Genomic DNA, 14,710 nt, shown 5'->3' with positions numbered 1-14,710 from the left:
GCTCTGCAAGTGGCTTCTGGGAAATCTAGTGCAGCCTCACTTTGATTCATGCCTGGTGGGGTTGTCTGCTAATTGGTCACTCTGAAGATCATTGGCCAGATGCTCAGTATTTCAATAGAAAATTGACTGAAACTCAAAAGTAATTTGTGCTCAGATCAATGAAATTTAGAGAGAATTTGGCGTGGTGGTAGGAGTGGGATTTCACATGACACTGATGTTTCTCTGATCATTATGCCTCTGGTTGTGTACAGCCTGTTATTCAGACTGTTCCCAAGCTTTTCTCATTCAGTGACTCGACCTCTATGTTTATTCATCAGTATATTATTGACAGCAGCTCAAGTTAATTACAAAAAAAGTCAATGAAACTTTCAAAGAATTCACAACACTGGAAAGGGATTTAATGAATCTGGATCATATGGATGTGTCTTCTGGACATTATTCCCAGCGGCTTACAGAGATGGAGAGGGTTAAAGGTAATCTACCAGAGCAAACACAATAATACTCCTGATGAAATAAATCTACTCTTACTATTTTATCTAAATTACTTCATGAGTGAAAGTGAATGTGAAGGTTGACTTAATTACCATCCATTTGAAGAGGCTGCCGAGCTGGTGTCTCTGACCTGCTGTACCTGCACCAATTGTACGTGATACTATCCTCCAAGGATTCTGATGAATAACAGATACTCAACCTGACGTGCTGCTCGCCTACCTGAGACCAAATGATACTCAGTGATACAAAACCTGATACACCAACTAACATAACATTTTGTTTTCTCAAACAAGAGAGGTTTTTTTTTTTTTAATGAGAAGCTTTTTTTATTGATGAAGTGAAGCAGGTGGCCAGAGATCGCAAAAGCACATACGCTCTTTACAAAAGTAAAAGTTGAGATACCTTTGAAAATAACTTGGTTTATAGAAGAACTACTTATTCAACTGGAAAAGCACAGTCTAAAAAATGCACATGTACATACATGGATTTTGACAGAATATTTCTGTGTAAAGCTAGCTTCATAGCCCTAAGTTAATGCCAGCTGTCATTGGGTGGGAGGCAGGGTACGCCTTGGACTGATCACCAATAACAGGCCTGACATAGGGACCAACAAACATTCATGCACACTCACACCTACTGTACAGGCAATGTAGAGTTACCTGTCAACCTAACAAGCATGTTTTTTTGCACTGTGGGAGGATGCCGAAGAAACAGACACAAACACATCTAGAAGATTTAAACCAGGAACTTTCTTGTTTAGAGGTGAAAGCATTAACCGCTGCACCGACTCACAGCACTATTTAAAGGAATATTCACACTTAAATCATTCACTGTTAAGATATAAGGAGGAAATAAACAATTTTAAATTCTACAAAAAGTCTTAAGTGAAACTTGTGAATTTGTATAGTGATTGTACGTGTGTGGGAAATAATGTCTGTAGTATGCAAGGAGAAAACAAAATCCAGTTCAATTCAAACCACAGTGAAACCAAAATGCTTTTGGCTGGGAGAGAGAGAGCTGGCAGAATGAGCCCTCTCATATTGTGTGCAGGAGGCAGAAATCAGAAGTAATGGATTCAGGTGTTACTCATCCCATGGATACCGCTGTGCCACTCTGACCACCTCCTACACAGGAAGTGGAAGAACTGGAAAAACACAACCACACAAAGCCACCAGCAGAGTTTGAGGGATTGTCGCAAATTGAACTGTCACCACATTTGTTAAACTTCTCTGCAGGGTTGTTTCCCACTCTTGACTGTTTTTGTCATGTGAAGTAATGATAGTATTTCTTGATTTACTGGTAGATTTGACACAAAAAAGATTAAAAAAAAGTCATTCTGTTGTGTGCTGGTCCTTTAAGATGAAATCAGTCTTGAATAAAGGAAGGTCGGGACAATGATTCAAAAAGATAATAATTAATAATTACTCTCACAAAGATGCTAAAGTAAAGAGTCTCTTTTGAAAGTGTCAAAGTGCTTTTAGTAAAAAGTTGGCAGTGATATAAAACTTGATTAAAGTACAGATATCTGGAAACTATTTAAATGAGCAATATGTCAGATATCTCCAGAATAAAATCATTAGATGACCTCACTATATCTTAAGGAAACATGCTATGTTGAAGTTTTAGCTTCTCTGACAACAACAGAGCGGCCTTGTTCTTCTCTTAAGTTTAGATTGTGGTGCTAGATGGTTTGCATTTGTTTTTGAGTACAGAAAAAAGGAGGTTTTTCTGGGGGTTTTTTTAAAGGAGAAAGGTTGGAATAGAAGGTTTGAAGATTAATGCAGAGCTGGCTAAACACTGAAGCTTCTGTGTCTGAGATACGGCACTATGGCTCGAGGGAGTAGGGGGAGGAGGGAGATGGATCTCCCAATGTTTTTTATTTGGACTGCAGTACCTATGTTAAATGATATGTGTCAGAGTTACATATTGCTCCTTTAATTACAGCAAACATTAGTTATAGTTGTAACCTACTGCCTTGTCAGAAGCATGTATTCAAATACAATATCTAATTTCAAATGACTCACTTCAATAGACTCTTGGATTGTCTTTTCTTTTGACATCAAGTTCAACACTTTTAATGGTCGATCCATCAGCAGAGTGGCTCACCTGTGAATACATTACCCTTGTCTAGACCTGTTACACATTAACCTTGACAACACTACAGAAACAGAATGTTATCAGGTGACCCGGTCACATCTCAAAGTGATGCCCCTCTCTCTGCCACGCTGTGAATAATTCATGCGAGACGTTGACGGGAAGCCAGTAAAGGCTGGCCAACTTCAGAGCGGATCCATAGGCAAAGTGTACATATAGCCCTCTCATCCTTATAGCTATCGATTATGTGCCACGTTAGCCGGCAGCTTGGCAACAGATCACAAACAAAATAGACAACAAGACAGCCTGAATGTCCACACTTGTTAGGTGCTGACGAGAAGAAGGCAGAAGGGAAAGAGGGCAAATGGAGGCGAAGCAGCTGATAGATTGAGAGACCTCCTCTGAATGGAAATACACCCCAGCCTCCTCATTTATATGTACTACATGGATTCCTGGGAATAATAGCTTAATCAGGCTCGTCTTGTACTGTGCGGGAAATGAGGAAATGTGTTGATGTGCAGAATGACAGACCCTTATATGGCGGATTTGTCTGTTACACCTTAATCCATTAGGAAAAGTATTCTGCCTCGACTGTAGTAAAGCCGATTTGGAGCTGCTAGATAGCATCGCTGGGCATCTGGGGGTGGCAGCTCTCAGAGAGAAACTGCTTTGCTGATATGCAGAGATTCAGATGTTTTGAGGATTATTTCTAAACCCAAGCAGCTTCAGCTTTGATGGACAATCAATGTATACTTTTACTCCCGCTCGCACAAATATTCACATTTAGTTCAGGTTTGGATTAGTCAAGACGCAACCTAACGTCTTCCCCTCAAATGAACTGAGGTAAAGCCTCATTTAGTGGTGGCTTAACTGGATAAAAGTGTTTAATAGAGACTGCTGTGCCAGGGCTCTGCATACATGCACTACATCATGTCTCAAGTAATTGCGGAATGATGAACATTTTATGAAAATCCTTGTCACGTGCCATTAGGTTCATGCATAATTAATTGCATTGACTGCTTTGGCCCTGCTTCAAAGAGGGAGATGGCAATTTTCCGTCCCTGAATGTGTCAACACTTTACACTTTTCCATTATTAACCTCATGCTCTCATCACATCTAATGATTTCTGGTAGTTTTATTATCATCCTGAGTGCTAATGCCAATAATCCCTTCGACTGTTTTCTGACTTCATGCTGCACAGTCAATAGAAGGTCAGACTTCCTGTACTTTTTCAATCTTACAGCCATGAGCGTGATAATAATGTATACACTTATATTGGCTTTCGTAACCAAGGTGAAAGTCAAGCTCTGGAAGGAGACTCACACTGGATGAACATAGTTTCTCTCCTGTGGTTTCTTGTTAACTGTATTTGCTCGACATTTATTCTGTACTGTGGTTATGAAATTATTCCAAAACCTTTTGTGTTTACACGTTGACAGTTTATAGTGACAAGTCGTACCTGTTTGAGGTGAACCCATAGATTCACTTGATTTATTGTATGTTTAAGATGTATGCTGAGACATGTTCTCTAGCTATGTGGAGCATCTTTTCTCTCAGATTTCGAAGCACATTCAGCTGAGATAATAATATCCTCAAAGTGGTAAGTCACACTGAACCTAAGAATAAGGATATCATTCCTGTGTGTTTAGATCTGACTGATTCAGGCTAAGACTCCAACAGGGACGACTAATCTGATGTAAATTGAAGCACGATGTGTCTCCCTCTGCTCCGCCTCTCCTCCAGCTCTCCTGCTGGTTTGAAACCTCTGATCTCGATAGATGTTGACACCTGAACATTAAACCCAATTCCAAAACCATGTGCATTAATGAACTGCCACAACAGTTTCCTCTCCTCTGGGAAAGCTTCCCACAAAATATTTGGGACCTGGCTGCAGGGATTTGCTCCCGTTTAGCCCCGAGAGCACAAGAGAGGTCAGCTGCTGATAAGTCCTGGCTCGCAATCAAAGTTTAACTTCTTCCCAGAGGTGTTGGAGGGGGGTTGGAGTCAGAGGGGTGAAGCCAAATGTCAGGAGTGCATCAGTCTTTAAGTCTTGTGGACTTAGCAGGTGCTTTCCTGGGAAGCATTAAAGCTGAGGGCTTTCCAAACCCATAATGCACTCTGTTCAAAAGGGACCTTAAGTAGACATAATTTAGATGTCTGTTTCAGGTGTAGACGGAACCAAACCTCACTGATTCAATAACCTAACATTTCATGTGATTACAACAATTCTTAAGTCATGGAGGTCAGAAGTAAGATTTATCCTTTTCAAGTTACAGAAATCCCAATAATTGTTCAAAGAGATGATCGGGAGCCATTTCATTATTTTGGTCTTCCTTGGCTAGTTTAGTATAGTTTATTAGTTTAGTTGTCAGGGACCATGTACAAACAATAACATTAAACTCACAGAGAAAAGATGCTTCGTACCAGATTATAGCAGTTTGCTAATTTCCATTTGCAGTCCCTGGGCAAAAAGATTAGGCCTGCAAATTATGGACATTTGGTCAGGTCCATCAATCGTACAGGAACCCTAGAAAAAAATCCTTGATGGGCTTTCTACATGGTCATTGTCATCTTGAAACTATAAACAGCTTCCCCACATAAGGTCATTAGTTGTGAAGATTCCCAGTTGACTTGCATTCTGCCAGCCAAAACATCCTAAACATATCGACAAGCTGTGAACTTCACAAAAACAAGTATCAACATGTTTGTCTTTAATAACTCGGGGCCTACAGTAATCACCTGCAGATGTTTCCTCCTCTCCCAAACAAACAGACCCAGTGATTCAAACACTGAACAAAGATAACTTCCCGACAATATACCACAAGTCTTTAATCGGGGGTTACTGATTTCAGTGAGAACGAAGTGTTGTGACTACTTCAGTGGGTTAACTTGGAAAACTCTTAAAAAAAACATTTTCATATGATAAAGCGGCGTATAACAACAACGCCTTGTATTACACTGCAACATTCTGAGTGTGATACAGAACTTCAAGAGTTTGAATGTAAAATGTTTGAAGGCACTTTGAGAGCAAATGAAATTAGAAGCTATAGGTTTTTCCTTTAGTGAAACACGGCGGTGACCTCCATCATAAGAACTTCCTCAGATAAGTGTTACACGACAAAAAGACGAGGGTGTGAACCAGCAGGTGCGCCCCCAACGTCGTCCGACATGTCCTTGAATAGGAGCGGTACAGCGAGGGCTAAAGCACATAGTCTTGTGTGAGAACTCTTGCCAGGTTTGGCGAGCAGAGTCTCCTGTCCACACATTTCTATTAAACATATGTAATTACCAGAACTGTGTGCTCCTAATAAGCAGGAAGAGCCAAGTGGCACAATGACAAAGCAAACTGGGCTAATCCCTGTCACACTGTTCGGATTTCTTTTCCCAGCTCGCTTTCTCCCAGGACTGGTGAGCCACTCCTAGCGTGCAAAATCTTAAAGTGATTTACACTCTGCTGCTTTTCCTGCCATGACATCCTTCCCTTTCAACAATGCTAACATGGCAACCTGTGAAATCTCTACATATGAAATTACAAGAGGTGTGATTGGAATGAGTCCCAGACATCCTGATACCTGATTTAAAAAAAAAAAAAAAAAAAAAAAATTGTGCTGACTCTTTACACACAACTTGAAAAATGTGCACAGGATGCAGGAGTGAAAATGCTGTTAATGGATAATAGTAGCTGTGGTGTGCTGCACAATGCAAATTAATTCAGCAGTCAGTGAAATTCGGACCGGTGCAAGGGAGGACACGAGCTGCATGCAAGGATAAGCTCACTGTACGTTTGCTTTATTTCAGCCTGATCCAGGATGAAGTGGAATTGGTTTTTGTTTTTGTTTTGTTTTTTTATGTAAGAAGAGAAAAAAAAACAAATAAGAAAATATAGCTTGAAATAATCTTTAACTGTGCAACTGATAATATTTTGAGATCTATTTAGCTCATTTTAAACATGTGGAGCAGATTTTTGATTGGGATTCGTCCTGCTTCCTTCTGAGTTAGAGGAGCATGCAGAAACCCTGCTATATAAATATTAACGTTTCGATCTGTCCCTTTGGTGACTTTCAACATTCTTTTCCACTCATATTATAAAAACGTTACAGCTACCTGCTTTATCATCAAAGCCCCTGCACTAAACTCCTGCAGCCAAAGTAGAAAACACTTAACAGCAGCTCCTGTCAGTACTGGGCCATAGCATGGCACGATTGCTGATTTGTATACTTGAATTTCTGCTTTATGATTCCTTCTCTTTTTTGATAGACGTGTTATTTTATAAAACCAGGGTGTGCAACCCGGAGTTAAAAAAAAGTACATAGAAACTTAAATGACATTTTTTGGTATTGGATCCAAACTAACACTGTATATACGATTATTGTGCACATTATATAAACTAAGTAGCTCGAAGGATTTTGTGTAATTGTGTTTCCTAAGGCTATAAAGGTTTTTAAAGGCTGTTCTTTAGTTGCTTTCTATATCATTATAGAGACGTTTTTTCATTTGCCAAACTGACAGGCCTTGCCGAGACCATCTCACTGTGTAATAACAGAAACACCCTTTGCTTTTTCCTTGGCTTACAATACAGATGAACTTCTTCTTCTAATGGTGTTGTTTTGATTACAATGTCTCCTGCAGCTGTGAGCCAGATTAATACAGGAATTATACCAACCGAAACATAAACAAGAGGGACACAAGGAAATAAATGTAGAGGGAGAAAACAAATGAATGGTGAACTGTGGTGAATTTGGAGGGGAAATTCAGCGTCTGTTGTGGTACCTTGCTAGAGGAAGGATGCTGAGGAGCAGGAGGAGGGTCCACAAGCCTGAGTCCACAGATTTAGGTTTCCAAAGTGCAGCAGCCATATCAGTTTGTAGAGAGGACTCCTGTGGAGAGAGAGAGAGAGAGGGGGAGAGAGAGAGAGAGATGATGTCATTGTGAAGCTGCAGACAAACCAGCAATCAGCTCATAAGCTACTTTAAAAACAAAGTCAACATGTTTACAGCCTCCTTTGTTTCTAATAATCCATGTAAACCTTCAATTATAATCCATCAGCATGCTCAACCAGTCTACTATATATATATATATATATATATATATATATATGATGGAAGGTGTCAGTTTGGTCTTTAACTGATTTAGTGACATGTTGATACCTCAGGTCATGTTGCTGCCACACATCGTTTTCCGTGACTTTTATCTTGTGACATCAATCAAACAGGTTGACAGTCCCGTTAACAATATTTGATCTGCTCACATTTTTTCCATTTGTCCTGATTCCGGAGAGTAAACCAAAAAGTCTGAAACAGCAGAGCTTGTTCGTGTGCTTCATTCTTCAGAGTGTAAGAGCACACACACAGCTGTCTCCTCGTCTCCCGCTAATCACTGAGCTGTCCACTCAGACAACTGTCAGATAGTAATTAGCTCAGTGATGCTATTTACCGGTGAGCTGTCACACCTGTGCGGAGGATACGGCCTCCCATGATCTGGAACACACCGGGTTAACCTGTCTTCATAGACAACTATGAAACTTTTAATTGTTTTGCAAAGAACACTCACACAACTCATCTGATATTAAAGCACACATAGGTTTGAAGTAATGTTTAAAACTCCACAAAATGATTACAATGAGCGACTTGTCTGTGTTGGAAAGAAGAGAGGAATTGGAAAACATCATAATTTCTTCGTCATGAAATGAACAATTTCCAGTTTTTTTTCTTTGATAGGTAAATACAAATATTAAATAATCCCAACTGAGGACTTATTTTTTATTGTAGAGATGGAAGAGACAACTTAAAAAAACCAAAAACACGATGAGTACAATGTGTAAGTATGCTACCAAGAAAGTTCAAAACCTCTCCACTCAGACCAAGTGGCAACCAAGCGTTTAAACATGAAGCTGAAGCTAAGGAGCAAAAACATGTAGTTCCTTGTGTGTCCAAGCTCACTCTAAAAGTGAGTCAGTCTCCATTAAGCACAATGTAATGAAATGTCAGTCTTTTGCAGCAGAAGGAAAACACGGTAACCGTCTGCTACAGAAAACAATTCTGGCCTGTGCAGCTCATTTCTGTGTTCACGGCAACCGACAGGGTGATGTGATTTTTTACATTACTTACTTGTTTTATTGCTTAATGAAAGTTATGCATAATAAGCTGCAGGGGCATGTGTCAAGTGAGAACCTATCTGGCTGCCCGCAAGACGTCAACAGCTACGGTCATCTGTGAACTGTGGCTACGGACGGCTGTACTGTAGGTGGTAGAGAACGTCATCTCTTAACCGGAGGTCTCAGGGTTTGAACCCTTGGCCAAGAAACAGAACCCCAAATTGCTTTGGCATGTTCAGGTCAGGTGCTTTGAGCATTCAGAAGACTGGAGAAGTAATGCTTGAGTCAAAATAAAAAATAAAGTAATAAAGCAAAATAAAGCCTGGACGCTTTCTGTGTGGTAAAATGTACTGACTGTCCGTCCAAGAAGTGTATGGTCAAACTTGTTCAGTGTCAGAGAGCAATTTAAGTTATTTTTTTTTGTCTTGCATGTATCAGGGTTAGTGTTGGCATTTCCTCAGAGTAGCTGCAGAAAATGGAAGTGACGATATCGCTGGTTATTTTAGAGTAGGTTACGTGGTATACACTCTCACTTTAGGCCAGTCCACAATGTTCTAGAAGCTCCCTTAGCTTCTTATTCAAATAAATGAGCAACATTAGTCACTGACTACCAAACTGCCAACCTTACTCTGTGGGACACCTGAAGGGAAACTCTGTCACCGACAACAGGTTTATTGATGTCTTTGATAATTATTTGCTAGCTCTCCAGTGCCACCTTCATTTTCAAATAAGGTCACTTCAGACAGGAAGACCCGACATATCAGCGGGTAAACCCCAAACTTAAGGCTTCACACATTACACTACATTGATAGTTTATACAGCCCCAAGCACATAAAATATCCCATCTAAAGTAGCTGTATTAGATGACAAGATGTGAACAAAAAACAAACTACCCCTTTCTCTCAACCCTGTCTGACTAGCTTACTTGTTTTACTTTGAAAGGCGCTTTTTTTTTTGTTGTCTGAAAATGTGATTTATTATTTTCCATCAGGATGTAAAAAGAAAAATGCTTCTGTAATGAATTGCCTAGCCTGCCTTTAAAAGAGTTGATTGTACATTATGAGTTAATGTTGGTAGGTTTCTGCACTTTCTGTCTCAACATGTAGAGACAGGTATTTAATGAGGCCCGCTACAGCTTCACTTTAATGTGTTCAACTCAAGTTGAATACATTATATTTTAAGCTCCACCAAATATTCTTGAATAAATGAATAGAGGACACGTTTCGATCACTAACACATTCACTGCGAGTGCTTGATTGTGTCCTTAAACTCAGAGGACCCTCTGTAATCATGAGAGATGACGTCGTTCTCGAGCTCCAACCCTTTGAGTGGTGCATTAAACACAATTTGACCAAACAGCAGCAGGAAAATGCATCCCATAAAACCCAGAAATAAACCCATTATGCAACAGCACACAGTTTCCTTCCTTCTTTATATTGCCTCCATACATGTTGCATAGCGACTAGGTTCCTAACTCTGTAATTATTGTTAATTATTGCGAGGAGGTTACAGTCTGGCAATTTAGAGAAAGATTAAATGACCCCTCATTAAAGAAACATGCGCTTAGAATACCGAATGCAGCCTTAAAAAACATCAGGACGACGAAGGGAGAGGAAAACAAATCACTGCAAAACACTGATGTTCTGCAGTAACACAGGCATCTGAGCATACACACATGCAGCTGCTGTGTTTCCTACTTAAAAGGCTCTCATTGTGCTTTTGAGAGACCCAGCCCCCTGCTTTTATTTCCCCCCATATAGACAGAAGATCAAATGCTTTCCTAAAGGGAGAATCAGTGTTGTCTGCAGAGTATTGAACATTACAGGAGGAGGGAACAAGTGAATGGAGACTGCATCAGTAGCTTCAACCTGAGAACATCCTTCTGCTCTGTGTTTATGACTCTGGAAGCACATTAAAAAGAGCTTTCTTAGTATTGATTATAGATCAGCGCCAACTTACATCAAGATCACATTATTCTTTTTACGTTGGCAGGGGTTCTGGGGAGTCAAAGAAATCCGTTCTACCATTTGAGTGTTTTAACATGCATGGCTTTTATAGTCTGGCAAAAAAAAAGAGAAGCTTATTTCTTGTAAATCTGGAACCCAAATTCGGAAATATTTTAACATAACCCGCTCACAAAAACCTTTTTTTAACACTGAGAAAGGTTCAGACATCACTAACTTGTGGCATGAAGGATCATGAATAGCCTCTCCCCCGCACACTGAATTGAACAGCTTCTGAGCACCCCATGCTCTATAAAACTCATCAAAAATGATCAATTGGTTAATGTAAAAATAATGCTCAATAATGCCCAGAAGGTATAAAAAACCCTTTACTCTCTTTAGATAATAAACTCAACGATGAAACGATAAAAATTATTTTCCCTCCTTATTCCTAAAGAAGGGATGGCCACCTGGTAGCATGTGAAGTCATACTTATGCTCATAAATGTGATCAAAATGAGTGACTGAGCTCATATGAAATGTAATTACAGATTAATTGATTCCATTACTTTGTTATAATTTAGGCTGAAAACATGTTGGCTGAAATCGTTAAATGCATATTTGAGAGGAAGTGATTATCATTCAGTCTCATTAATCCAGGACTGATGAGGTGTTATCGATGTAAAGATAGATATTCACAGGCGTCCTTGTTTACCTGGGAGTGAGTGACCATGGTTGCCATGGTTAAGCATCTATTCATCTATCTGTTTATATGAAGGGGGACGGCTGTGGCGCAGCTGGTAGAGTGCAGGGTTGGGGGTTCAATGCCCAGCTTCTGTGCAGCAACATGTCTGATGTGTCCTTGGGCAAGACACTTAACCCCAAGTTTCTCCCCCCTGCTTCGTCAGTGCTGTATGAGTGGGATGGCTACTTTACATAGCAGCGTCTGACATCAGTGTTGAATGGATAGATGTGACCTGCGGTGTAAAAGCGCGTTGAGTATTCACAAGACTATAAAAGTGCTGTACAAGCTCCACTCCTTTTACCATCTCTGTTTGACTGTAAAATAGGATGGAAACCCTGAAGGTCCCATTAAGTAAATTGTGCATCTGAATCTGTGGCAGGTTTTCAAATAGGCCGGGTTATCCCAACTATGACAGGAACACTTGAGCATCGTAGTTATTTTACCCAAAACTGAGTCATTTGAAAACCCACTTGTGAAACAAAAATTGTAAAGGCAGCAATTTACTCAGAGTGAAGTTCATGATCATTTTTTCCCCCCCCCCATAATTTCCACCCTCATCTCCCTTTCAACAGATGTCAAGCTCAAGGGCAGGCCAAGTCCCAGAGTGTGTCATATTAAACCGGTCCTGTGTCGCCTCACAAACGCTGGTAAACATAAAACTGCTGCCAGCTGAGTTAATTTTTTTGGCACACATTATACTCCTGTCTTTTTTTTCTGTTCTTTTCTCTATGTACATTCTGCTCAGGGTATATACGAGAACTAATCCTGCATCGTTATTCATTTAAGATTGCTTCATAAAAAAACTACAGGATGCCCTCGGGGTTCAGAGGTATCATTTCCTTGTCTTTATAATGTCTGTCTTAAAATTTCAATGTTAATTTCCTGACATATACTGTCACCTTTTCAAGTCATTTCCTCTCACATGGGGATCATCTCGGTATATGTATCATCTTTAAGGTTGTAAATGTCCCCCATGAGTGAATCTTTGGAAGAAAAAAAAACAGTGATTACTGTATGCCTTGAGCTTCAGTCAGTGTAGATTCACCACTGATAGTCATTATGGTTTGTGGAAACAGAGACGGAGGATGAGTTCATATTAAAAAGATGCAGAAAAGGCACTTTTGGAAGCTGAATAATTTTGCTTAGTAAACAAAAGCAAGAATAACAGTTAAATATTCTCATTAGTCAGTCCATAAACTCCATCCATCACATTTTATATAGGATCTGTTTTTGTTGTATTTGTTTAGTTCACGGCTCTTCAAGTCAAGCACCAATTAGAGCTGTGGCGAAGAACCTTCCAGAGAGCTTACGAGACACACAACTCGTACAAGTGTCAACAAATTCTATCCATAAGAAAAAGACAAACAGGCATTAAAAGACCGTCTGCCGTCTACAACGCTGCACCTGATTTATCAATACATGTCATGCAGATGAATGGCTCAGCAGTCCCTGAGGCTCAGATTGAACTTGAAACAGAAAATAAGAAGGAAGGGGAGCAGGAAAAAAAGACAAGGTGCTTTTGTTGCCAATTAAAAATAGCTTGCCTAAGGTGACAATAGAGCCATTTCCCCGTCTTCTAACATTTGTTTTTAGTTCTTCTGTCTGTTAATTTTTACTTTTTGTTGGAAGAGAATGAGTAATGTAATCACATTTGACAGAATTAAAAGGCCATAAATGCCTTTGATGCAAATTAGCTGAATAATGTGACTGGAAAACAATGCAGGGTGATTTGCTCAACAATGAAGGAAATAATTCATGATAGAATACCAAGTGGCAGTGCCTTTCTCTTTCTAGAAAGATGTCAGATTTGGCCAACCTTGGTAAAAAAAATAGAAGACTTTTTTATAGCTTGGCTTCCAATCATGACCTGAAGAAAAGTGAAATGTAGACTGTGACATAAGGTCCTGATATCTTTCTATTCTATTCTAAATAAACCCCCACTGTTGCACTCTGGCAAAATAATGTTCAAGAAAAGCTAACATCGAAATAAATGATGGGCCTTATCAGCCATTAAACACTGCCAACTGCAGTAATTGTTGAATTTAGGACACAGCGCTATAAGCATGTAATCCGGATGGCTGCTTCCTAAAAATAGCCCTCAATCCTCTGATATTTGGTTTAATGTGACAGTATGCACTGTGCATCTACTGAAGAGCTTTGTAGTCAGTACACCTATGTAAAACATGATTGAAAATGTGCCTTTTGTTTCTTTTAAAGGCACAATGTGCAACATTTTACACATAAATGTATCAAAAACAAGTGTATCCTCTGTAAATGTCTCCAAGTCATGACTGTCTACGATGGGTGAGTTTGTTTACATGGACAAGAAGGCTTCGTATAAGGCTGTTTTAGTCAAGGACTAGAGAAAGGAAGATAGCCTACTCACTGCTTATGTAGATGTCACGTCAGTGTCTTTTGATCACAGTCATTCCGTGTTAATTTACACAGTGTGAACCACAGTGTGCTAACATTAGCCGGCTAACACAACAACGGAGGCCATGGGCACGGCTCGAATGATTTTGTCCGCCGCTTGTGCTTAATCATAGATGACTTATTCATAACTCCTTTGTGCAAACATGAGTGGACTGGGATTGGAGGTGTGCCGCTGGAGGAGAGCGGAGGCTGAATCAGAATAGCTGAACTGGATAGCATCGTAGCTAAAGTAGGGTTAAACTCCAGTTGTAAGATTAATCATGACCATCATGTCATAAGGTAGCCAAATAAGGCCTATATGAATAAAGTAGAAGAGGTTAGCAAAAAGTAGCGAAGTTAATAAATGGTTACGATGCTCTGAGGGTTTGTCTTGATACCTGTTGTTAGCCGAGTTTTTAAATAAAAACCTGGATTAATCTCTTTCAAAGAGAACCTTTTAAACACTGATAGGGCTGTGGATGAAGAGGTACTTGAATTAAGGGGGCAGTGGGGGGGGTCAGACACAAAAGGTGCAAAGCCCCTGCTGTACATAATTTTCTGCATAAGGAAAACAGGTGGGTCTGATCAGTGAGAACAATTTTTCTCTCTGTTTCGGGGCTGTGGGCATGAGCGTTATTATGATCATTAGGCCTCATCGCTGCCAAATGATCAATGTATTTGGCTGCCAGGCTACACTGTTTCCAGTGGGGCTCATCATTGTAATGTTACGCCGGTGATAATTTGTCAAGATTTAGATTTGTTCCTCACAGACATGTAATGAGAGTGGAGTCGAGTCTATAATACTCACAGCAGCACACGACAATGCACCTCGACCGCTGTTTTTAGGGCAGAAGAAAGATAAATGTCATGGTGTCATTTTCATCTGGCTGTGTCAAGGTTTGGCCGACTAATATTTAGAGGACTGATACT

The 14,710-nt window shown here is 39.9% G+C and overlaps 1 protein-coding gene across 4 annotated transcripts in view; it reads right to left on the bottom strand.

Moving 5' to 3' along the window:
• gabra3 (gamma-aminobutyric acid type A receptor subunit alpha3) overlaps nucleotides 1-14,710 on the bottom strand; it is a 104,275-nt gene that overhangs the window by 61,057 nt on the left and 28,508 nt on the right. For all 4 annotated transcript variants that reach the window (XM_079355214.1, XM_079355213.1, XM_079355215.1 and 1 more), the window contains exon 2: nucleotides 7,358-7,464. In XM_079355214.1, the coding sequence (XP_079211340.1) occupies nucleotides 7,358-7,443 (86 nt within the window). In that variant the 5' untranslated portion in view covers nucleotides 7,444-7,464. The remainder of the gene's footprint in view (nucleotides 1-7,357; nucleotides 7,465-14,710) is intronic.

Source organism: Symphodus melops (assembly GCF_947650265.1).
Source record: "Symphodus melops genome assembly, chromosome: 11".
NCBI lineage: Eukaryota > Metazoa > Chordata > Actinopteri > Labriformes > Labridae > Symphodus > Symphodus melops.
The sequence above is the reverse complement of the archived record's forward strand: the minus strand, read 5'-3'. Positions and strand labels throughout refer to the sequence as shown.